Raw genomic sequence first — 26,141 nt, forward strand, 5'->3', positions numbered from 1 at the left:
CACCCGCATCCGGAAGAATGCTTCAAACAAATAAAACACAAGGGAAGCTGTAACTTGGCATCTTATAAATCTGTGACATATGGCTTTTATTGCAAAGGGGATGGAATATAAAAGCAGGGAAGTCTTACTACAGCTATATAAAGGTATTGATGAGGCCACACCTGGAATACTGCGTGCAGTTTTGGTTTCCATATTTACAAAAGGATATACTTGCTTTGGTTGCAGTTCAGAGAATGTTCACTAGGTTGATTGTGAGGGGGCTTGATAAGGTGGATGCAGAGAGGATGTTTCCACTGATGGGGAGAGACTAGAACTAGAGGGCACGATCTTAGAATAAGGGGCTGCCATTTAAAACAGAGAAATTTCCTCTCAGGGTTGTAAATCTGTGGAATTTGCTGCCTCAGAGAAGCTGGGACATTGAATAAATTTAAGACAGAAATAGAGAGTTTCTTAAACGATAAGGGGATAAGGGGTTATGCGGAACGGGCGGGAAATGGAGCCGAGTCCATGATCAGATCAGCCATGATCTATTGAATGGCGGAGCAGGCTCAAGGAGCCGTATGGCCTACTCCTGTTCCTATTTCTTATGTTCTTATACTAGAAGTCCTGCCTAGTTTGTATCTAGGAGAGGAGAAAGGACAAAGATTGGTCCAATATTTTAATGCAATTAAACTGAATATTGGCAGTTCTGAGAGTACATTCTGTACACATCTACATTTATCTTGCATTCTAACATGGGAGCACATACCTCCATCCCTCTCTTGTACTCTTCTGTACTGTAGGTCTCATTACATGCAGACATGTCTGTCCGGGGTACTTTGTCATGTCTGTCCAGGGTGCTTTGATACTGCCCACCTGTTCCATGGTGAAGACCCTGCATTTTGTTGACGTTTCTGTCGGACTGGGAGTCACTTGATGTTGCTCTAGGCGGCTCAGCTGCTTTTAAATTCTTGTCTTGGTTCCATGGTGGAACACTTTTGTTGGGGGAGATCAATCCACGGTTCCACAGACGGACACAATATTCCACTAATGTACTGAGTGCTACAGGGAACAGAATGAGGGATGAATAGTAACTCTTACAACAGAAGCATTTTTAAGAGCAGACAAAGGCCAAAGAGGCACAATAAGCATGTCCTTTCTCAAGGATCGACCTCACTTGACCTCCTTGCCCACCAAGCCCCTCAATCCCTTCTCTCCAGAAGTGCAAGAAATCATTTCTCATTCCCACTGTTGCTGCCTCTTCCAATGGACACCATCTCCACATTATTCCTCATCTCTGTTAGCCTTTAGAGATAACATTAAGCCTGATTTTGTTATGTATGTAAATATTACCAATTTGTAAGACTTGCCACTAGGGAGCACACCAGTGGAAGACCCAAGGGTCACCTGCACACCCTGGGCAAGCAGGTCTAAAAGGCTGCCTCCTCACTCTGGAGTTACAATAAAGAGACCAAGGTCACAGCAGTTGAGCTGAAGATATACAGTCTTGGAGTTATTCTGAATGTAACAGATTTTCCTGCTTATTCCCTGCTATTTCAATTCTACTCCAGCACCATCAATTAAGAACACAAGAACATAAGAAATAGGAGCAGGAGTAGGCCATTTGGCCCCTCGATCCTGCTGCACCATTTAATAAGATCCTGGCTGATCTGATCTTGGATGCACCGCCATTTCAGAAGGCCACAGCCTTGCTGCACCATCTGAAAAAAGCAGGTTTTGGCTCCACCTGGCAGAAGGCAGATTTTCTCGGTGGAATTTTGCTGTCGGGACGGAACATCGGCGGTGCGACACAAAGATTAGTGGGAAAGCGGGTTGTGTAGAGGACACAGAGAGGCTGCAAAGAGATTTAGATAGGTTAAGCGAATGGGCTAAGGTTTGGCAGATGGAATACAATGTAGGAAAGTGTGAGGTCATCCACCTTGGGAAAAAAAAAAAGCAAAAGGGAATATTATTTGAATGGGGAGAAATTACAACATGCTGCAGTGCAGAGGGACCTGGGGGTCCTTGCGCATGAATCCCAAAAAGTTAGTTTGCAGGTGCAGCAGGTAATCAGGAAGGCGAATGGAATGTTGGCCTTCATTGCGAGAGGGATGGAGTACAAAAGCAGGGAGGTCCTGCTGCAACTGTACAGGGTATTGGTGAGGCCGCACCTGGAGTACTGCGTGCAGTTTTGGTCACCTTACTTAAGGAAGGATATACTAGCTTTGGAGGGGCTACAGAGACGATTCACTAGACTGATTCCGGAGATGAGGGGGTTACCTTATAATGATAGATTGAGTAGACGGGGTCTTTACTCGTTGGAGTTCAGAAGGATGAGGGGTGATGTTATAGAAACATTTAAAATAATGAAAGGGACAGACAAGAGAGAGGTTGTTTCCACTAGTCGGGGAGACTAGAATTAGGGGGCACAGCCTCAAAATACGGTGGAGCCAATTTAAAACCGAGTTGAGAAGGAATTTCTTCTCTCAGAGGGTTGTGAATCTGTGGAATTCTCTGCCCAAGGAAGCAGTTGAGGCTAGCTCATTGAATGTATTCAAATCACAGATAGATAGATTTTTAACCAATAAGGGAATTAAGGGTTACGGGGAGCGGGCGGGTAAGTGGAGCTGAGTCCACGGCCAGATCAGCCATGATCTTGTTGAATGGCGGAGCAGGCTCGAGGGGCTAGATGGCCTATCCTGTTCCTAATTCTTATGTTCTTATGTTCTAATGATGACACACTTAGGACGGGTGGGCAGCAGTGGAGCGGCAGTGGGGGGAGCGAGTCACCGCTGGGATAGCGCAGGAGCAGAATTTTGATAATGGCGGTCATTACACAAAAAGTCAGCAGCCATTGCACTCCGCCGCGTGGTCGCTGATTTCCGGTGTGAACAGGCCTTAAGGAAAGGGGATGTTTCCAGCACAACAAGGAAGGAGGCATTGCTGGATCTGGTTCTGGGGAATGAGATAGGTCAAGTGGAGCAAGTATCGTTAGGGGAACATTTAGAGAGCTGTGACCACAGTATCATTAGGTTAAGACCAGTTATGGAATAGGACAGGGAGCAATCTGGAATAAAATTTCTTAATTGGAGGAAGCCCAATTTCAGTGGGTTGAGAATGGAGCTGGCTTGGGTAAATTGGAATCAAAGATTGGTGGGCAAAATTGTCACCGAAAAATGGGCTGCCTTTAAAGAGGAGATGGTTCGGGTCCAGTCGAGGTACATTCCCACGAGGGGAAAGGGAGGGCAACCAAAGCCAGAGCTCTCTGGATGATGAAAGTGATAAAGAGGAAGTTGAATCAGAAAAAGGGACATATGACAGATGTCAGTGTGAGAATACAAGGGAGAACCAGGCTGAATACAGAAAGTTCAGAGGGGAAATGAAACATAAAATAAGAGGGGCAAAGAGAGAGTATGAGAATAGATTGGCAGCTAACATAAAAAGGACATTCAAAAGTCTTCTACAGGCATATAAATAGTAAACGGATAGCAAGAGGAGGGGTGGGGCCGATTAAGGACCTAAATGGAGACCTACACATGGAGGCAGAGGGCATGGCTGAGGTACTGAATGAGGACTTTACATCTCATTCACCAAGGAAGAAGATGCTGCCAAAGTCATAGTGAAAGAGGAGGTGGTTGAGATAGTGGATGGGATAAAAATTGATAAGGACGAGATACTAGAAAGGCTGGTTGTACTTGAAGTAGATAAGTCACCAGGACCGGATGGGATGCATCCTAGCATGCGGAGGGAAGTAAAAGTGGAAATTGTGGAGGTACTGACCATAATCCTCCTTGGATACAGCCTGGTGCCAGAGGACTGGAGAATTGCAAATGCCACTCCCTTGATCAAAAAGGGTGTAAGGATAAACCCTGCAACTATAGACCAGTCAGTTTAACCATGGCAGTGCAGAAGCTTTTAGAAGCGATAATCCAGAAAGAATGAGAAGAGGCAATATAAACTGAAGGGTACAATTCTAATTAACAGTCACTTGGACAAGTGTGGATTAATTAAGGAAAGTGAGCATGGATTTGTTAAAGGCAAATTGTGTTTCACCAACTTGATTGAGTTTTTTGATGAGGTAAGAGAGAGGGTTGATGAGGGCATTGCTGTTGATGTGGTGTACATGGCCTTCCAAAAAGTGTTTGATAAAGTGCCACATAATAGGCTTGCCAGCAAAGTTCAAGCCCATGGAATAAAAGGGACGGGGCAGCATGGTACGAAATTGGCTGAGTGACAGGAAACAGAGAGTAGTGGTGAACGGTTGTTGTTGTTTTTCGGACTGGAGGAAGGTTTACAGTGGTGCTCCCCAGGGGTCAGTACTGGGATTACTGCTTTTCTTGATATATTAATGAATTAAACTTGAGTGTACAGGGCACAATTTCAAAATTTGCAGATGACATAAAACTTGGGAGTATAGTGAACAGTGAGGAGGTTAGTGATAGACTTCAAGAGGACGTAGACAGGCTGGTGGAATTTGCGGGCATGTGGCAGATGAAATCTAATGCAGAAAAGTGCGAAGTGATATATTTTTGTAGGAAAAATGAGAAGAGGAAATATAAACTAAAGGGTACAATTCTAAAGGAGGTGCATGAACAGAGAGAGCTGGGGGTATATGTGCACAAATCATTGAAGGTGGCAGGGCAGGCTGAGAGAGCGGTTAAAAAAGCATATGGCATCCTGGGCTTCATAAATAGAGGTATAGAGTACAAAAGCAAAGAAGTTATGATGAACCTTTATAAATCACTGGTTTGGCTTCAACTGGAGTATTGTGTCCAATTCTGGGCACCACACTTTAAGAAGGATATGAAGGCCTTAAAGGGTGTTACAGAAAAGATTTACAAGAATGGTTCCAGCGATGAGGGATTTCAGTTGCGTGGACAAACTGGAGAAGCTGGGGTTGTTTTCCTTAGAGCAGAGAAGGTTGAAAAGATATTTAATAGTGGTGTTCAAAATTACAAGGGGTCTAGACAGAGTATATAGAGAGAAATGGTTCCCATTGGTGGAAAGGTTGCAAACCAGAGGACACAGAGGATTTAAGGTGATTGTCAGAAGAACCAAGGGTGACATTAGAGGAAAATCTTTTTTATACAGCAAGTGGTTAAGATCTGGAATGTGCTGTCTGAAAGGGTGGTGGATGCAGATTCTATCATGGCTTTCAGTAGGGAATTGGATAAGTAGCTGAAGGGAAAAAAATGGGGTAGGGCTACAGGGAAAGGGTGTGTTAGTGGGTCTAGCTGAAGCGCTCTCACCGAGCGACAGCATGGGCTCATTGGGCCAAATGGCCTCCTTCTGTGCAGTAACCATTCTATCATTCTGTCATTCTATAAACAAAGTAAAGGCAACTTTTATGTTCATCAGAAGGATATTCAGTCCAAGTGGCTTCTTGTAAATGCAGTTAGAGCAAAAAGAACCCCGATTTCCCGAAAGTCACTTTCAGTTTTAGCTCACGGATAAACAGCCCGAGTTTCACCACAATCGGGGAACTGGGCGGACCCAGATGTCACGTCTGTTATTGTTATCTCTCTTCCTGTCTACTTCACTGCCAATCTCAAAAGCAATTTGCTTTCTGCAGAAAAGGTGCAAAAGCAGCTTGCTTTCTCAGTTGCTGTTCCACCAGCGAGTGCAATTCATTTGCAGCTTTTCTCTGCTCTGCGCTCATGTTGTCCATTTTCATTTGCTGTGTATTCATTTGTAAATTGGCTGAATGTTACTTTACTGAATAAAAGGCATTTTTATTTTATTATAATAGTGGAGCCAATATTATTACAGATGCTTCGTGATTGCTTTTATGTCATTATTGAACTTAAGTTCCACAAACATGTTGGGAACAAAATAGCAATCGTTTTAACTGACCACTTTAAAATTTGGGGAATAATGTTTCTCTGTTAAAATGTTTTTAATAATTTCATCAGCTGGGTTTAAGCTGTCAGAAATTGGAAAAAGAGCGGTATTGCTAATCAGGGAGAGATTGAAATATAACAAAATTGCTGATTGAATTTTGGGGGAAATGAGATATCTGAGTCAGTTTGGGCAGAGATCTATGATATCGAATGTGGAAAATAATGGAGAATAGCTATAGATTACAAGGAAGGGAAATACTTGTGGGATTATCTGAGGAAAGGAAAGGTGCATCACGGGAGAGAATGTTAATACACTTGAGGATTATATTACCCGAATTACCATTGAATTGTACAATTCAGGTACAAAAAATAATTGAAAAGGCCAATATAATGCTGGCATTTATCTCAAGGACTGGAATATAAAGGGGTGGAAGTTATGTTACAGTTCTATAAAACTCTGGTGAAACCACATCCGAAGTATTGCATTCAGTTCATAAGAAAAAGATAAGAAATAGGAGCAGGAGTAGGTCATTTGGTCCCTCGAGGCTGCTCCGCCATTCAATAAAATCATGGCTGATCTGATCATGGACTCAGCTCCACTTCCCTGCCCGCTCCCCATAACCCTTTATTCCCTCAGCGCTAAAATTCTGTCTATCTCTGCCTTAAATATATTCAATGACCCAGCTTCCACATCTCTATGAGGCAGAGAATTGCACAGATTTACAACACTCTGAGAGAAGAAATTCCTCCTCATCTCAGTTTTAAATGGGTGACCCCTTATACTGAAACTATGCCCCCTAGTTCTATATTCGCCCGTGAGGGGAAACATCCTCTCTGCATCCAGCTTGTCGAGCCCCCCTCAGTATCTTATATGCTTCAATAAGGTCACCTCAATCTTCTAAACTCCAATGAGTATAGGCCCAACCTGTTCAACCTTTCTTCATAAGTCAAGCCCTTCATCTCTGGAATCAACCCAGTGAACGTTCTCTGAACTGCCTCCATTGCAAGTATATCCCTCCTTAAATATGGAGATCAAAACTGTGTGGCCCCACCATTACCCTTTTCTGTTGTAGCAGGACTTCCCTGCTTTTATACTCCTATCCCCCTTGCAATAAAGGCCAACATTCCATTTGCTACTTGCTGTACCTGCATACTAACTTTTTGTGTTTCATGCACAAGGACCCCTCGGTCTCTGTACTGCAGCATTTTGTAATCTCTCTCTATTTAAATAATAATTTGTTTTTTTTTAATTCTCCTGCCAAAGTAGATAATTTCACATTTTCCCACATTATATTTCATCTGCCATATGTTTGCCTATTCACTTAGCCTGTCTATATTACATGGCAGATTTTTTTGTGTCCTCCTAACGACTTGCTTTCCCATCCACCTTTGTATCATCAGCAAACGTGGCTACAATACACTTGGTCCCTTCATCCAAGTTATTAATATAGATTGTAAATAGTTGAGGCCCCAGCACCGATCCCTGTGGCACCCCACTAGTTACCGTTTGCCAACTGGAAAATGACCCATTTATCCTGACTCTCTCTTTCCTGTTAGTTAACCAATTCACTATCCAAGCTAATAGATTACCCCCAACCCCATGAGCTCTTATCTTGTGTTTAGGGAGCTGAATTTAGGGAGCTAGGAGTTAAGTTAAAAAGTAGGACCTCAAAAGGTAGTAATCTCAGGATTGCTACCAGTGCCACATGCTAGTCAGAGTAGAAATAGCAGGATAGTTAAGAAGAAGCTTGCAGAAGAAAGTCAGGTAGAGAGAGATGGCTGTCGGCATTCTAGTCGGGGGCGGGGGGGAGGCAGAGATGGTAATTGAGGGGGTAGAACGTGGTCAGGGGAGCAGGTGGCGGTGGTGGGAGGGTACGAAGGGAGAGCGAGATTGTGGTGGAGGGTATGAGGGGAGCGAGATTGTGGCGGGATTGTGGTGGGGAGGTGCGAGGGGAGCGAGATTGTGGTGGGGACGTTACGAGGGGAGCGAGATTGTGGTTTGGGGAGTACGAGGGGAGTGAGATTGTGGTTTGGGGAGTGAGGTGGTGGAGCGAGATCTAAAGAGAGTCTTAAACTAATTAGTTGGGGGCGGGGGTGGGGGGAGGTGAGCAGAAACCTAAAAGCTCAAAGAACAAGGTGAAGGCAATAGAGCAGGGTAGCATTGGGGAAACGAAAACCAGAGCGTGACAAGAAAGGACAGAATCTATAAAGATCAGAGTGTATCAGAAACTGGGGCCGTAGCAGGAGAAAATGGGAAGAACACACATTTAAATCTCTTTATCGGAATGCACACAGCATTTGGAACAAATTAGATGAGCTGTCAGCACAAATAGTTACAAATAGATATGATCTGGTATCCATAACAGAGGCATGGTTGCAAGGTGACCAAGACTGGGAACTAAACATTCAGGGGTACTTTACAATTCGGAAGGAAGAACAGAAAGGAAAAGGAGGTGGTGTAGCTCTGATGATAAAGGATGGAATCGCTGCAATAGTGAGAAACGATATTGCCTCAAATGATCAGGATGTTGAAACAGTTTGGGTGGAGATAAGGAATAATAAGGGGAAAAAGGTCACTGATGGGCGTAGTCTATAGGCCCCCTAACAGTAGGAACTCTGTTGGTTGGAGTATAAACCAAGAAATGGTGGGGGCTTGTAAAAAGGGAACAGCAATAATCATGAGTGATTTTAACCTACATATTGATTGGACAAATCAAATTGGTCAGGGAGCCTTGAGGAAGAATTCATAGAGTGCATAAGGGACGGGTTCCTTGAGCAGTCTGTAACGGAACCAACCAGGGGACAGGCTATCTTAGATCTGGTCCTGTGTAATGAGACAGGATTAATAAACAATCTCCTAGTAAAGGATCCCCTTGGAATGAGTGATCATAGCATGGTTAAATTTCAAATTCAGGTAGAGGGTGAGAAAGTTGGATCACAAACCAGTACTAAGTTTAAATAAAGGAGACTACAAAGGTATGAGCGCAGAGTTGGTTAAATTGGACTGGGAACATAGATTAAAGTGTAGGGGGGTTGATGAGTGAGTGGCGTACATTTAAGGAGTTATTTCATAATAAAGGATGGTATCCATTAAAAACAAGGGTATACAAAGTGGACAAAAATAGTGGGACGGCACTAGTTTAAGCTTTTAAAAGCTGGCAAAGAATGACTAAAAAAATGATTAAGAAAGGGAAGATAGACTATGACGGGGAGTCGGGAGGCGGAGCAGCAGTTCGTGCTGCCTACAAAAGGCCCAACCGGAGCGTCGGCAGATTGGAGAGGCCAGCGGATTGTCGGGAGGCGGAGAGGCAGTTCGTGAGGCCTACAAAAGGCACAACAGGAGCGTCGGCAGATCAGAGAGGCCAGCTGGTGTGGCTGCTGTGGCAAAAAAGAAGTAGAAAAAAATCTAAAGGTGACGTCACAGCCAAGGGGATTGGCGAGTAATTTATTATTTTTCTTTTCTTTTTAAGTAAGTAAGCTTTAGCATTGTTGTTGCCCAATTAAGTTAATCTAGGGGTTAAGTCATGGCAGGAGAGCTCGGACACATGTTCTGCTCATCCTGTGTTATGTGGGAATTCAGGGACGCTTCCATTGTCCCGGACGACTACATGTGCGGGAAGTGTATCCGCCTGCAGCTCCTGACAGACCGCATTATGGCACTGGAGCTGTGGGTGGATTCACCCTGGAGCATCCACGATGCTAAGAATGACGTGAATAGCATGTTTAGCGAGTTGGCCACACTGCAGGTAAAGGGTACACAGCCAGATAGGGGATGGGTGACCAACAGGAAAAGCAGTGGAAGGAAGGTAGTGCAGGGGTCCTCTGCGGTCATCCCCCTGCAAAACAGATACACCGCTTTGTGTATTGTTCAGGGGGATGACTCATCAGGGGAGAGCAGCAATAGCCAAGTTCATGGCAACGTGGATGGCTCTGCTGCACAGGAGGGCAGGAAAAAGAGTGGGAGAGCTATAGTGGTAGGGGATTCTATTGTAAGGGGAATAGATAGACGTTTCTGCGGCTGCAACCGAGATTTCAGGATGGTATGTTGCCTCCCTGGTGCAAGGGTCAAGGATGTCTCGGAGCGGGTGCAGGACATTTTGAAGGGGGTGGGTGAACAGCCAGTTGTCGTGGTGCATATAGGTAAAAAACATGATGAGGTCCTACAAGACGAATTTAGGGAGCTAGGAGCTAAATTTAAAAAGTAGGACATCTCAGGATTGCCACCAGTGCCATGTGCTAGTCAGAGTAGGAATCGCAGGATAGCTCAGATGAATATGTGGCTTGAGGAGTGGTGCAGAAGGGAGGGATTCAAATTCCTGGGACATTGGAACCGGTTCTGGGGGAGGTGGGACCAGTACAAACCGGACAGTCTGCACCTGGGCAGGACCGGAACCAATGTCCCAAGGGGAGTGTTTGCTAGTGCTGTTGGGGAGAATATGGCAGGGGGATGGAAACCAATGCAGGGAGACAGAGTGAAGTAGAATGGGGACAGAAGCAAAAGATAGAAAGAAGAAAAGTAAAAGTGGAGGGCAGAGAAACCAACCGCAAAAAGCAAAAAGGGCCAAATTATAGCAAAATTCTAAAAGGGGCAAAGTGTGTTAAAAAAAGACAAGCCTGAAGGCTCTGTGCCTCAATGCGAGGAGTATTCGGAATAAGGTGGATGAATTAACTACGCAGACAGCAGTTAACGGATACAATGTAATTGGCATCACAGAGACATGGCTCCAGGGTGACCAAGGCTGGGAACTCAACATCCAGGGGTATTCAACATTTAGGAAGGATAGACAGAAAGGAAAAGGAGGTGGGTGGCATTGCTGGTTAAAGAGGAAATTAATGCAATAGTAAGGAAGGACATTAGCTTGGATGATGTGGAATCTGTATGGGTGGAGCTGTGGAATACCAAAGGGCAGAAAACGCTAGTGGGAGTTGTGTACAGACCACCAAACAGTAGTAATGAGGTTGGGGACAGCATCAAACAAGAAATTAGGGATGCGTGCAATAAAGGTATAGCAGTTATCATGGGCAATTTTAATCTACATATTGATTGGGCTAACCAAACTGGTACCAATGCGGTGGAGGAGGATTTCCTGGAGTGTATTGGGGATGGTTTTCTCGACCAATATGTCGAGGAACCAACGAGAGGGCTGGCCATCCTAGACTGGGTGATGTGTAATGAGCAAGGACTAATTTGCAATCTTGTTATGCGAGGACCCTTGGGGAAGAGTGACCATAATATGGCAGAATTCTTTTATTTTATGATGAAGAGTGACACAGTTAATTCAGAGACTAGGGTCCTGAACTGAAGGAAAGGTAACTTTGATGGTATGTGACGTGAATTGGCTAGAATAGACTGGCGAGTGATACTTAAAGGGTTGACGGTGGATAGGCAATGGCAAACATTTAAAGATCACATGGATGAACTTCAACAATTGTACATCCCTGTCTGGAGTAAAAATAAAACAGGGAAGGTGGCTCAACCGTGGCAAACAAGGGAAATTAAGGATAGTGTTAAATCCAAGGAAGAGGCATATAAATTGGCCAGAAAAAGCAGCAAACCTGAGGACTGGGAGAATTTTGTAATACAGCAGAGGAGGACAAAGGGTTTAATTAGGAGGGAGAAAAGAAGAGTATGAGAGGAAGCTTGCTGGGAAAATAAAAACTGACTGCAAATGCTGCTGTAGATATGTGAAAAGAAAAAGATTAGTGAAAACAATCAGATTCAGGTGAATTTATAATGGGGAACAAAGAAATGGCGGACCAGTTAAACAAATACTTGAGTTCTGTCTTCACGAATGAAGACACAAATAACTTTCCAGAAATACTAGGGGACCGAAGGTCTAGTGAGAAGGAGGAACTGAAGGAAATCCTTATTAGGCGGGAAATTGTGTTAGGGAAATTGATGGGATTCAAGGCCGATAAATCCCCAGGGCCTGATAGTCTGCATCTCAGAGTACTTAAGAAAGTGGCCCGAGAAATAGTGGAAGCATTGGTGATCATTTTCTAACAGTCTATCGACTCTTATCGATTCCTATGGACTGGAGGGTAGTTAATGTAACGCCACTTTTTAAGAAAGGAGGGAGAGAGAAAACAGGTAATTAAAGGCCGGTTAGCCTGACATCAGCAGTGGGGAAAATGTTGGAATCAATTATTAAAGATGAAATAGCAGCACATTTGGAAAGCAGTGACTGGATCGGCCCAAGTCAGCATGAATTTATGAAAGGGAAATCATGCTTGACAAATCTTCTACAATTTTTTGAGGATGTAACTAGTAAAGTGGACCAGGGAGAACCAGTGGATGTGGTGTATTTGGACTTTCAAAAGGCTTTTGACAAGGTCCCACACAAGAGATTGGTGTGCAAAATTAAAGCACATGGTATTGGGGGTACTGTACTGACGTGGATAGAGAACTGGTTGGCAGACAGGAAACAGAGAGTCGGGATAAACGGGTCCTTTTCAAAATGGCAGGCAGTGACTAGTGCAGTACTGCAAGGCTCAGTGCTGGGACCCCAGCTATTTACAATATACATCAATGATTTGGATGAGGGAATTGAGTGTAATATCTCCAAGTTTGCAGATTACACTAAACTGGGTGGCAGTGTGAACTGTGAAGAGGACGCTAAAAGGCTGCAGGGTGACTTGGATAGGTGAGGTGAGTGGGCAAATGCATGACAGATGCAGTATAATGTGGATAAATGTAAGGTTATCGACTTTGGGGGCAAAAACACGAAGGCAGAATATTATCTGAATGGCGGCAGATTAGGAAAAGGGGAGGTGCAGCGAGACCTGGGTGTCATGGTTCATCAGTCATTGAAAGTTGGCATGCAGGTTCAGCAGGCGGTGAAGAAGGCAAATGGTATGTTGGCCTTCATAGCTAGGGGATTTGGGTATAGGAACAGGGAGGTCTTACTGCAGTTGTACAAGGCCTGAGTGAGGCCTCACCTGGAACTGTGTTCAGTTTTGGTCTCCTAATCTGAGGAAGGATGTTCTTGCTATTGAGGGAGTGCAGCAAAGGTTCACCAGACTGATTCCTGGGATGGCAGGACTGACATATGAGGAGAGACTGGATCGACTGGGCCTGTATTCACTGGAGTTTAGAAGGATGAGAGGGGATCTCACAGAAACATATAAAATTCTGACGGGACTGGACAGGTTAGATGCAGGAAGAATGTTCCCAATGGGAAACCAGAACCAGGGGACACAGTCTAAGGATAAGTGGTAAGCCATTTAGGACTGAGATGAGGAGAAACTTCTTCACTCAGAGTTGTTAACCTGTGGAATTCCCTACTGCAGAGAGTTGTTGATGCTAGTTCACTGGATATATTCAAGAGGGAGTTAGATACGGCCCTTACAGCTAAAGGAATGTTCCAGTGCTGGAGAGAGAGGATGTCCTGGAGGGGTCAAGGACAGAATCTATATGGCTAGAGTTAATAAGTAATAGAGCTAACATTACACTGCTAGGTGCATTCTATAGACCACCAAATAGTGAGTAAGATATGGAGGAGCAAATTTTCAGCGAAACTACAGAGAGGTGCAAGAAATATAGAATAGTAATAATGGGGGACTTCAACTATCCTAATATAGAGTGGGATCATAATAGGGTAAAGAGCAGCGAAGGGGAAGAATTTTTGAAGTGAGTTCAGGAGCACTTTCTTGAACAGTATGTTTCTGGCCCAATGAAGGAGGAGGCATTGCTGGATCTGGTTCTGGATCTGGAGCAAGTGTGAACATTTAGGGAACAGTGATAATAGTATCATAAGGTTTAGATTAGCTATGGAAAAGGACAGGGAGAAATCAAGAGTAAAAATGTTTAACTGGGGAAAGGCCAATTTCAGTGGGATGAGAACAAATCTGGCCTGGGTAAACTGGAATCAAAGATTGGCAGACAAAACTGTAGTGGAACAATGGGCTTTCTTTGAAGAGGAAATAGTTTGGGTACAGTCAAGGTACATTCACACAAGGGGGAAAGGCAGGGCAATTAAAGTCAGAGCTCCCTGAATGACAAAACAGATAGAGAATATGATGAAGCAGAAAAAAAGTGTGTATGACAGATGTCAGGTTGCAAATACATCAGAGATTCAGGCTACATATAGAAAGGTCAGAGGAGAAGTGAAAAAGAAAGTAAGAGGGACAAAAAGATGGTATGAGAATAGAATTGCAGCAACATAAGAGGTAATCCAAAAGTCTTCCATAGTCATATAAATAGTGAACGGGCAGTAAGAGGAGGGGTGGGGCCGATTAGGGAGCAAAAAGGAGACACTAAATGAGTACTTTGCATCTGGCTTCACTCAAGAGGAAGATGCTGCCTTAGACAGTGAAGGAGGAGGTACTGGAGACACTTGAAAGGGTAAAAATTGATAGAGGTATTAGAAAGGCTGGCTGTACTTAAATAGATAAATCATTAGGAGTGGATGGGATGCATCCTAGGATACTGAGGAAATTGAGGGCGGAAATCTCAGAGGTACTGGCCATAATATTCCAATCCTCCATAGATACAGGGGTGGTGCCAGAGGACTGGAGAATTGCAATTGTCACACCAAAAAAGGGAGTAAAGAAAAACCCAGCAACTACAGACCAGTCAGTTTAACCTTGAAAGTGGGGAAGCTTTTAGAAACAGTAATCAGACACATTAACAGTCACTTGGATAGGGGTAGAGTCATTAAGGAAAGCCAACACGGATTCGTTAAAGGCAAATAATGTTTAAGCAACTTAGAGACATAGAAACAGAGATTTACAGCACAGAAGGAGCCCATTTCAGCCCAGCGTGTCCGCACCGGCTGACAAAGAGCTGCACGGCCCTTGGTCAGCAGCCCTGAAGGTTACATATAAACCTATAAACAATGGCGGAAAGGTAAAGAGCACCCAGCCCAACCAGTCCGTCCCACACAACTGCCACACCCCTTACACTGAAACATTCTACACTCCGCCCCAACCAGAGCCATGTGATCTCCTGGGAGAGGTAAAAACCAGATACAAACCCAGGCCAATTTGAGGGAAAAAAATCTGGGAAAATTCCTCTCCGACCCATCCAGGCAATCGAAACTAGTCCAGGAGATCATCCTGGCCTTGATCGAGTTTTTTGATGAGATAAGAGAGGGTTGATGAGGGTAATACGGTTGCTGTAGTGTACATGGATTTTCAAAAGGCATTTGACAAAGTGCCACATAATAGGCTTGCCAGCAAAGTTGAAGCCCATGGAATAAAAGGGAGAGTGGCAGCCTGAATACGAAGTTGGCTGAGTGACAGGAAACAGAGTAGTGATGAATGGTTATTTTTCGGGCTGGAGGTAGGTTTACAGTGCTGTTCCCCCGAGATCAGTTCTAGGACCACTGCTTTTCATGATATATATTAATGACTTGGATGTTGGTGTACAGTGCACAATTTCAAAATTTGCAGATGACGCAAATCTTGATAGTGTAGTAAAAGGAGGAGGAAGAAAGTGATAGACCTCAGGAAGATAGAGACAGACTGGTGAAATGGACAGACACGTGGCAGTTGAAGTTTAACGCAGAAAAGTGTGAAGTGATGCTTTTTGGTAGAAAGAATGAGGAGAGGGCATATAAACTAAATGGTACAATCCTAAAGGGGGTGCACAAACAGAGAGACCTGTGGGTATATGTGCATAAATTGTTGAAGATGGCAGGGCAGGTTGAGAAAATAGCTAAAAAGGCTTATGGGTTCCTGGGCTTCATAAATAGAGGTATTGGGGCCAATTTTCGGCCTGAGTTGCTCCTGTTTTTTTGGAGCAACTGGTTTAGAATGAAGTATCTTAGAACTGTAAATTCTCGGCATTTAGTTTGCTCCAGTTCTAGTCAGTTAGAACAGTTTCACTTTGGAACAGAATTTTTTTTTCAAAAGGGGGCGTGTCCGGCCACTTACGCCTGTTTTCAAAGTTTAGGCAGTGAAAACTTACTCCAAACTAACTCAGAATGGAGTAAGTGAAGATTTTTGTACGCTCGAAAAAACCTTGTCTACACTTTAGAAAATCAGGCGTAGGTTACAAATCAGGCGTAGGGAATGGTGGAGGGGGGGGCGGTTTAAGAGGGAAGTTTACAAACATTAAACACTTCAGCTTTACAAATAAAGAGCCATCATCAATAATAAATGATAAATACATCAATAAATCAACCAATAAATCAATCCAAAAATTTTTTTCAAAATCAATAAAACATTTTCTACTTACCAACTGCAGCACCGGGAGTCCTCCAACAGCGTGCTGGGACGCCCCCCGCCCCCAGTCTGTCTGTGTGTCTCTATCTCTGTCTGTCGGGAGGGTGGGGGGGGGGTGGAGAAGGGGAGAAGGGTGGAGAAGGGGAGAAGGGTGAGAAGGGAGGGAGGGAAGGAGGGAGGGGAGGGAGAGAAGGAGGCTGAATGGCCGGGCCCAAGACTTCGGGCTGGATTTACAGGTAGGTGGCATCGGGTCTCGGAGGTCGCAGAAGTCCGGGGGGGGGGGGGGGGGCGGGGGTTTGGGTGGAGTCACGGAGGTCGGGTCGCCGGCGGGGGGGGGGGGGGGGAAGAGCGGGGGTCGGGTCGGGTGCGAGGTGAGCCTTATGCACGCAGCCCCAGTGAGGCCATTCGGCCAGGGCTCGGGACTGCGTGCTTCGGGCCCCTCCCACAGTTTTGGGCGCCTGGAGCTACTGCACATGCGCGCCCACTGTAGTGCGCATGTGCAGAGGTCCCGGCACTATTTTCAGCGCAGGGACCTGGCTCCACCCCCCACAGCTCATGCTGCGCCGCGCCCAGCTCCAGAGGACCTGCAGGGAGCCGGAGAATAGGTGAGTTTTTTTTTAGGCGCACTTTGTGGTGCGAAAAACGGGCGTCCGGGTCTGGGCTGCGCCGTTTTAGGCATGGCCCGAAACTTGGGCCCATCGATTTCAAAAGTGTGGAAATTATGATTAACATGTATAAAACACTGGTTCGGCTCCAATTCTGGGCACCACACTTTAGGAAGGATGTGAAGGCCTTGGATAAGATGCAGAAAAGATTTCCGAGAATGATTCCAGGAATGAGGGACTTCAGTTACATTGATACACTGGAGAAGCTGGAGCTCGTTGGTGCAGAGAAGATTGAGAGAATATTTGATAGAGATGCTCAAAATCATGAGCAGTCTGGACAAAGTGGACAGAGAGAAACTGTTCCCATTAACAGAAGGGTCGAGAACCAGAGGACACAGATTTAAGGTGATTGGCAAAAGAACCAAAGGCGATGTTAAAAACGTTTCTACGCAGCGAGTGGTTATGATCTGGAATGCACTGCCTGAAAGGATGGTGGAGGCAGTCTCAGTTTTACTTTCAAAAGGGAAGTGGATAAGTATCTGAAGGGAAAAAAATTGCAAGGCTATGGGGAGAGGGCAGGGAAGTGGGACCAGCTGAGAGTTGGCACGGGCTCGATGGGCCGAATGGCCTCCTTCCATGTTGGAACTATTCTATGATTCTATGTATCAACAGCTGCCGTCTGGAAAAAATAGGGGCAGAGGTTATGGTCTGAAATTGTTGAACTCGATGATGAGTCCAGAAGGCTGCAATGCGCCTAATCGAAAGATGAGGTGCTGTTCCTCAAGCTTACTTTGAGCTTCATCGGAACTGGACAGGTTAGATGCAGGAAGAATGTTCCCGATGTTGGGGAAGTCCAGGACCAGGGGTCACAGTCTTAGGATAAGGGGTAGGCCATTTAGGACCGAGATGAGTTGTTAACCTGTGGAATTCTCTACCGCATAAATGCCAGTTCATTGGATATATTCAAGAGGGAGTTAGATATGGCCCTTATGGCTAAAGGGATCAAGGGGTATGGAGAGAAAGCAGGAAAGGAGTACTGAGGGAATGATCTGCCATGATCTTCTTGAATGGCGGTGCAGGCTCGAAGGGCCGAATGGCCTACTCCTGCACCTATTTTCTATGTTTCTATAGGTATATGAAAAGAAAAAAAAAAAAAGTGTGGCTAAAGTCAATGTCGGTCCTTTGGAGGACGAGTCCAGGGAATTAGTGATGGGGAACATGGAGATGGCAGAGTACAAATATTTTATATCAGTTTTACTTTAGAGGACACTAAAAATATCCCAATAGTGGAGAGTCAAGAGGCTATGGGGTGGGGGTAGGAACTTAACACAATCACAATCACTAAGAACATCATACTCAGTCAGATAATGGGACTAAAGTTGGATAAATCCCCTGGACCTGATGCCTTACATCCTAGTGTCTTAAGAGAAGTGACTGCAGAGATAGTGGATGCATTGGTTGTAATCTACCAAAATTCCCTGGATTTTGGGGCAGTCCCAGTAGATTGGAAAACCGCAAATGTAACGCCCCTATTTAAAAAAGGAGGCAGACAAAGCAGGAAACTATACACCAGTTAGCCTAACATCTGTCATTGGGAAAATGCTGGAATTCATTATTAAGGAAGCAGTAGCAGGACATTTGGAAAAGCATAAGTCAATCAAGCAGAGGCAGCATGGTTTTATGAAAGGTTTTAACCACCTTATCCACTTGGCCTGCTGCTTTCAGGGATCTGTGGACCAATGGTGGAGCTTTGGAGGCATGGCCTATTTAGTTGGAGCTCGGCTGTAGTGAGAAGGAACTCCCTGCTTTTGCTCCTGTCTGGAAGGCCTGGAGTGAACCCTGAGACCAGCCCAGGAAGAGGAGGAAGGGGCTGGCTTACTACAATTCAACGTCCAGAGGGAGAGGAGGAGAGCAGAAAAATTAACTTATTACTACCAGAGAGTTGGAGAGAGGGGGAAAAGAACAACCTGAGAAAACACCATCCAGTGTGGAAGGAGGGAGAGCCATTTCTACAATCTTCGACAGGTGGGTGTGTTTTGGTGCATTCCCCGAAAGACTTTGTTGTATCGGTGGGGGGAGGAAAGAAGACCATCTCGAGGGCCGGAACATCGCGGGGGGTGTGTGTGTGTGGGGAAGTGTGTGTGGGGGTCTTACTTACAGCTAGGCCCCACACACCACTGAAGCACCCCTCCCCCATTGCCTAGCCTGGGATAGCTGGAGCTACCTGGCTGAAGTAGTACTAATCACCCTATTTTACATCGTTGGGAGTGTGTGCCTGGGTGGCTCCAGCTACCCCAGGTGAAGACATATTCTCCCCCCACCCGAAGACCATCTACAAAGACTGTGTTTTTTGCCATCTGGGGAGTGCACCCCAAGAAACACCCACCCATCGCTGTGAGGGGAGACCTGCCCTCGCAGCGTCCCTCTTTCCCACCCCCACTCTCTCTCTCTCTCTCTCTCTCTCTCTCTCACTTTCTCTGTCTCTCCCCTCTCTCTCGGAGAGCCCTTTCCTCCTAATTTAGAAATAAGACAATTAAGACAACTGAGCAGAGGGAGCAAGGCCCCTCCCCAATTGTCAACTAGGGAAGAGGTGTGCCTCTTTTAGAGCTGCCTCTGTTCAAACACCAACGAGGCCATTAAAGACCATTAAGGCCTGTGACTTTGGGGTGGGTGTGGCCCTTAAAGGGACCCCGTGATGGCGAACCCATCCACGCCGGTGGCAGGGCCAGCAAGGACGTATGCGCAGGTGGCAACCGCTTCCACAGCACCTCCTGCGCCACCCGCTGCCCTGCCACCATTTAGACTTATAACAAAAAAAGAGCTACACTCACCCCACAATGAGCATCGAGGAGTGCGTGCGGGCGATGGCTGGGGTAGTCGGCCCCTCGGCCATTGTCGCAGCCTCCAAGATGTCTGGGAAGGCCGTGTTCTTCCTGGGGTCGGAGCAGGCGGTGTCCCTGGCCCTCGAAAAGGGGCTCACGGTGGGCGGGACGTTCCTGCCGGTGGACCCTCTCGAGGCCACCACGCAGAGGGTCATTATTTCAAACGTCCCGCCCTTTGTTCCCGCTGAGCTCCTCCTCCCTCACCTACACCAACTGGGGGAGGTAAGGTCGGGGATCAACCCCATACCGCTCGGCCTCAGGGAATACAGCCTGCGCCACGTGTTCTCCTTCTGCCGCCAGCTCTTTGTCCGGCTGGCGCGGGAGGAGACGACGGAGGGGAACTTCAATGTGGTGCACGAGGGGACTGCCTACCGCGTCTTCTGGACGTCGGACGGCGTGCGGTGCCATGCCTGCAGGGAGGTGGGGCACGTTCGCAAGAACTGCCCCGCCTCCAAGGCCGCCAAACCACCGAAGGCGGCCAAGGCTGGCGCCGCCGCCACCCCTAGTAGCGTCCGCGTGCCGGGAGCCGTAGGTGCACGGGCATCGTCGGGGACCTTTGTTTTCACGGCCTCCGGCGGGGGGGAGGGAGAGCGTCCGAGCGGAAGGAAGGCGCGGAAGAAGGCAAAACATCTCGAGGCGGGTCCCCTCAGTGCGCCAGACAATTTGTTTACCGTGCTCAGCCTAACCCTGACATCGGCGAGCGCGGGGTGCCCTGAGCCCGTGCCCGAGCCCTTGACCAATACCGCAGAGGGGTTCGGGCGCGGGCAAGATAAGAAAAAGGGGGGAGTGGAACAGGAGGCCTCGGCAGACGTGGGGGTCTCCCTGCCTCCGCGCCCCCCTAGGAACAAAAGGAGGCACCGCTCCAATGAGGCGGAGGGGGAACAACATCCCTCCGCGGAGGAGTCGGTGCCCGCCGCGTGTCCCGCGTCCCCCACCTGCGCCGTAGGCGAGAGGAGTCTGTCCCCGGGGAGGGTGAGGCAGTCGAGGCTGCCCAGCCTCTGCCTCCTGGGGATGGCGTGGAAGATCTGCCTGTCGTGGGGGGCGTGGGGCCAGCGGAGGAATGCATTGCCGCCGGGTCGAGCGTCCCGGGGACTGAGGCGGGCGGGGCCGAACCTGAGCCCGCCCAGCTATTAACCAACTTCCCCCGGGTGTCGCTCGGCCCGGCAGAAACGGAAATTATGAATAATTTTAAAGATTCTGTACACGCTGGGCCGGGGGGTGGCGGCGGGGAGGGGGAAGAACAACAACCCTCGCCCCCGACTTTGGAACTGAAGTACTTGGAGGACCTGGAACATTACTTTGGCCAGGTCTCTCCGTGTTCCCCGGTTCCTGGGGCGGAGGGGGAACCCCTTCCGCTGTCGATTCCCGACCCAGCACCACTTTTAAAAGAGCCCAGTGGGGACTCCTCTGCCGACGATCCTGGGGGTGGGATCGGGGCAGAGCCAGGGCCGGATGGAGCGGCCGGGCCATTTGCCGTGCCTCGTGCGGTCGACGGGCCGGCTGCTGGCGGCGACCTCCCGGAGGGGGACGGGGACTCGGTGGGGGACGCGGGTGAAGATCTCGAGTCCATCGCCAGTGAGGCGGTGGATCTGCTCGCGGCCGCCACTGAGACCCTCCTCATTCCCGCAGAGGAACTCCGGGACTTTTTGGTCCAGTGCCGGGATCGCCGCGACCAAGCCCATCTGGCCCTGGAAAAATGGTCCGAGCCGGGGCTGCTCATCGCGTCCGTCCGCGCCGCCGCTAAAACCATGGCCGCGGACGGGCCCTTATCAAAGGCGCAAGGCCTTGAGCTGCGCGAGCTCGAGGGACTCCTCGCTGGGCTGCTGAAGGAGCGGAGGTCAACAAACGACTCCGCTCCCTCCCCCCACAATAGGTTAAGGTAGAGGTTGCACTATGCTTTTGCCATGAAGATAACCATAGCCAGCCTCAACATCAACGGCGGCAGAGAGCCACGCCGTAGATTTGACAATTTTTCGCTCCTGCGGGAGGGGAAATATGCGGTGTGCTTCCTGCAAGAAACCCACACCGTTCCGGGAGACGAAGCCACGTGGCTCCTGGAATGGCAAGGAGAGGTCCGCATGAGCCACCTCACCGCCATTTCTAGTGGGGTGGCCATCTTGCTGGGCCCGCATTTTCAGCCGGAGATCTTGGGGGTCGAGGAGCCCGTGCCAGGCCGCTTGCTGCACGTAACGGTTCGCCTGGGGGACGTGCCGCTCCATCTCGTGAACGTGTACGCCCCTCAGCCCGGCCCGCAGCAAACGCGCTTCTTCGAAGAGGTGTCCGCTCTTCTTGGCCCCGTCGACGTCGGCGACTGCATTGTCCTCGGGGGGGATTTTAACTGCACCCTCGAGGCGAGGGACCGCTCCGGTGCCCCGCAGTGCATGACGGCGATGGAGAAGTTGAGGGACCTGGTCGGGTCCTTCGACTTGGTGGACGTCTGCCGAAATCTCCACCCCGACTCCAGCGCCTTTACTTGGGTGAGGCCTGGAGTAGGATGGTCCAGAATCGATCGCCTTTACGTGTCTCGGGCGTACGTTTCCTGCGTCCCGGCGGCCTCCATGCGGCCGGTGCCGTGTTCGGACCACCACCTGGTGTGGGCGGAGCTCGCTTCGCTCCACGCGAGGACGGGGTCCGCGTACTGGCACTTTAACAACCGGCTGCTGGAGGACGTGCGGTTCCAGGACTCGTTCCGTCGATTCTGGGCCGACTGGAGAAGGAAGCAGGGGGGCTTCCCCTCCTTGAGGCTATGGTGGGACGTGGGCAAGGCTCATGTCTGCGTCTTCTGTCAAGAGTACGCGAGGGGGTCGACCAAGAGGCGGGCGGCCAGGGTCGGGCGCCTAGAAAAAGAGGTGCTCGACCTGTAAGCCCGTCTCGGTCAAGTCGTCCAGGACCCGGCCCTGCGGACGGTGTACGAAGCAAAGAAGGCCGCGCTGAAGGACCTGCAGCTCGTCGGGTCCCAAGGCGCGTTCGTGAGGTCGCGGATCTGGTTCCTGCGGGATCTGGACCGCGGCTCCCCCTTCTTCTACTCGCTGGAAAAAAGGCAGAGTGTCCGTAAGCAGCTCTTGACGCTGCTGGCCGACGACGGCTCTCTCGTCTCAGATCCGGAGGGTGTCAACAACAGGGCCCGTGAATATTACGGGGCTCTGTTCTCTCTGGAGCCGTCCAGCGAGGAAGCGCGTAGAGTTTTGTGGGAGGACATGCCGAAGGTCGGCCCGGAGGGCGCCGAAAATCTGGAAGCCCCACTAAGCCTGGCGGAGCTAACCGGCGCCCTCGCCCGGCTCTCGAGGGGAAAAGCCCCGGGGCTGGACGGGCTGACCGTGGAGTTCCACAGGGCATTCTGGGACATCCTGGGTGGCGACTACGCGCGGGTCCTGGGGGAAAGTCTGACGACCGGGGAGATGCCCCTCTCTTGGCGCAGGGCAGTCATCGTCCTGCTGCCTAAGAAGGGCGATCTCCGCCTCCTGAAGAACTGGCGCCCGGTCTCCCTCCTCAGCACGGACTACAAAATCTTCGCCAGGGCGATGTCTGCTCGCCTTGGTGCCGTGCTGGACCACATGATCCACCCCGACCAGTCCTACACGGTCCCGGGCTGGACAATCCACGACAACATCCATCTGGTCCGGGACCTCATCCATTATTCCCAGGAGGCTGGTCTGTCGGTCGCCTTCCTATCTCTCGACCAAGAAAAGGCGTTCGACAGGGTGGATCACGACTATCTGTTCAGGACTCTGCGCGCTTTCGGGTTCGAAACACATTTCATCGCCCGGATCCGACTTTTTTACGCTGCCGCGGAGTGTCTGATTAAGGTTAACGGGTCCTTGATGGCGCCCCTTCGCTTTGGGAGAGGGGTGAGCCAGGGATGCCCCATGTCTGGCCAGTTATATGCCATCTGCGTGGAGCCTTTCCTGCGCCTCCTGCGGACGAGATTGAAGGGACTGGCTCTGCAAGGGCCAGGCGTGGAGGTCGTCCTCTCGGCTTACGCCGATGACGTGCTCCTCGCGGTAGAGGATCCCGCTGACCTGCGGAGGATGCGTGAGTGCCAGGAGATTTACTCGGCCGCGTCCTCCGCCAGGATCAACTGGGAGAAATGTTCCGGACTCCTGGTGGGTCAGTGGCGGGTGGACTCCCTGCCGGAGGGGCTCAGGCCTTTTGCCTGGAGCACGGCCCATCTCCTCTATCTGGGAGTCTACCTTAGCCCCGACGAGGAAGCCTGGCCGGCGAACTGGCAGGAGCTGGAGGCCAAGGTCGCCGCTCGCCTAGGGCGCTGGACAGGACTGCTCCGAGTGCTGTCCTACAGGGGTCGAGCGCTAGTCATAAACCAGCTGGTGGCCGCCATGTTGTGGTACCAGCTGGTCACTTTGACCCCTCCCCCTGCGTTTGTCGCCAAGATACAGAAGAAGCTGGTGGACTTCTTCTGGAACAACAGAAAGCACTGGGTCTCTGCCGCGGTCTTGAGGCTCCCGCTTGGGGAGGGCGGTCAGTCGTTGGTGTTCATCAGCACCTAGCTCGCGACTTTCCGTCTTCAGACCCTGCAGAGATACCTTTACGTCGAGCCCCCTCCTAGGTGGTGTGCTCGGGCGACGTATTTCTTCCGCCAGCAGCACGGCCTCAACTACGACACGCAGCTCCTGTTTGTGAGTGTGGGGGGCGTCAGGACCGCCGTCCGGGAGCTGCCTGTCTTTTACAAGAAACTCACCAGGGTCTGGAACAAAGTCTCCACCAAGCGCAGCTCTCCGCCGGCTGGAGTGGCGGCTGTCCTGCAGGAGCCGCTGCTCGGGAATCCGTACCTCCACGACCGAGGTTTTATGTGGCGGTCGGACGAGAGGGCTGTGGCTGGTGAGGTGACCAGGGTCAGGGACCTGTTCGATGGCGGAGGAGCGGGCTGGATGGCGCCAGACACGCTGGCGCGGCGCCTAAATTCTGCCAACGTCCGCCGCGCGGCCGATGCCATCGAGTCGCTAAAAACAGCTCTGGACCCTGACTCCGTTAGGTGCATCGAGGAGGCTCAAGCACGTGGGGAGATCCCGTCCGAACTGACCCCTGTCCGGACGGAATTCCTCATCGGCGCCAAACCCCGGAACCTCCCTCGGGGGCCGGCGCCTCACAACTTGAGCCGCCTCGGGGAAATCCCCTCCGTGCCTTTCAGTTCCGCGCGGAGGGGTTTCCTGTACGGGCTGCTCCTGCACACTCTCAATTTTGCCATCATCGCCTGCCGTCCGGACACGCCATGGCGTACCATCTTGCCGTCCGGAGGAGGCGGGGGTCCCCGATGGAGGGCACTCTACGCGGGAGTCCTCCCACTATTCATCGGGGACTTGGCCTGGAGGGTGGTGCACGGAGCAGTGCCGTGCAATAAATTTTTAAGCCGGTTCACGGACTCCCAGGCCGCCTGCAATTTCTGCGGTCTGGAGGAGTCCGTGTTCCATGTTTTTACTGAGTGCACGAGGTTGCAGCCCCTGTTTTATTATTTAAAGGGGCTGCTCCTGAAATTCTGGCTGCACTTCAGTCCCACTCTCCTGATCTTTGGGCACCCTGTGCGGAGGGGAGCGGGTAGGTCCGAGGGCCTCCTCGTAGGACTGCTCCTGGGCACGGCCAAGGGTGCCATCAGCCGGTCCAGGCAGCGGGCGGTTGAGGGGGTCATTCAACCTGACTGCCTGCCTCTCTTCCGCGCGTACATCCGCGCCAGGGTGTCCCTGGAGATGGAGCACGCGGTGTCCACCGGTACGCTCGCGGCCTTGCGCGAGAGGTGGGCACCGGAGGGACTGGAGTGCATCGTCACGCCCGGCAACCAAATTTTAATTTGATTTTATGTTTTAAAGTTTAATTTGTTTTAATTGCCGGTGTTTTTAGTGTCCCCCTCCCCTTTTATAGGGGGCACTTGGCGAAAAAATATGATTTTAGTGCCCAAAAAAAAAACTTTAAAAACAAACACAAAAAAAATACAAAAAAAAACAAAACAAAAAAAAAGGGCCTTGTAAATGTTTGGTGCGTCTCTCAGATCGGGGGGCCACGATTTAATGTTTTCGTTTTCCCCAAAAGAGTTCTGTGGACAAGCACTCTCAGGTCCCTTTGCCCATCTACACTATTAAGTGGCCTACCGCTTAATGTGTATACCCTTTCCTTATTAGCCCCCCAAAGTGCATCACCTCACACTTCTCTGAATTAAATTCCATTTGCCACTGCTCTGCCCACCTGACCAATAGATTGCTGTCCTCCTGCAGCCCATGACTTTCCTCTTCATTAATAACCACACAGCCAATTTTAGTGTCATCTGCAAACATCTTAATCATACTCCCTATATTCAAATCTAAATCGTTAATATATACCACAAAAAGCAAAGGTACCAGTACTGAGCCCTGCAGAACCCCACTGGAAATATCCTTCCAGTCACAAAAACATCTATCAATCATTACCCTTTGCTTCCTATCTCCAAGCCAATTTTGGATCCAATTTGACACCTTGCCCTGTATCCCATGGGCTTTAACCTTCATGTGGGACCTTATCAAAAGCTTTGCTAAAGTTTATATATACACACAATACATAGTACTTGAGGAGGAGGCAACCAAGAGGGTCAATCAGTTTAGTCAGACACAATCTTCCCTTAACAAATTTGTGCTGACTGTCCCTAATTAATTCTTGCCTTTCCAAATGCAGATTTATCCTGTCTT

The 26,141-nt window shown here is 49.2% G+C and overlaps 1 protein-coding gene across 2 annotated transcripts in view; it reads right to left on the reverse strand.

Moving 5' to 3' along the window:
• LOC139249385 (guanylate-binding protein 1-like) overlaps nt 1–26,141 on the reverse strand; it is a 63,924-nt gene that overhangs the window by 12,982 nt on the left and 24,801 nt on the right. For both annotated transcript variants that reach the window (XM_070872380.1, XM_070872381.1), the window contains one exon: nt 749–1,041. In XM_070872380.1, coding sequence (XP_070728481.1) covers nt 749–1,041 — 293 coding nt within the window. The remainder of the gene's footprint in view (nt 1–748; nt 1,042–26,141) is intronic.

This window comes from Pristiophorus japonicus, unplaced genomic scaffold, assembly GCF_044704955.1.
Source record: "Pristiophorus japonicus isolate sPriJap1 unplaced genomic scaffold, sPriJap1.hap1 HAP1_SCAFFOLD_310, whole genome shotgun sequence".
NCBI lineage: Eukaryota > Metazoa > Chordata > Chondrichthyes > Pristiophoridae > Pristiophorus > Pristiophorus japonicus.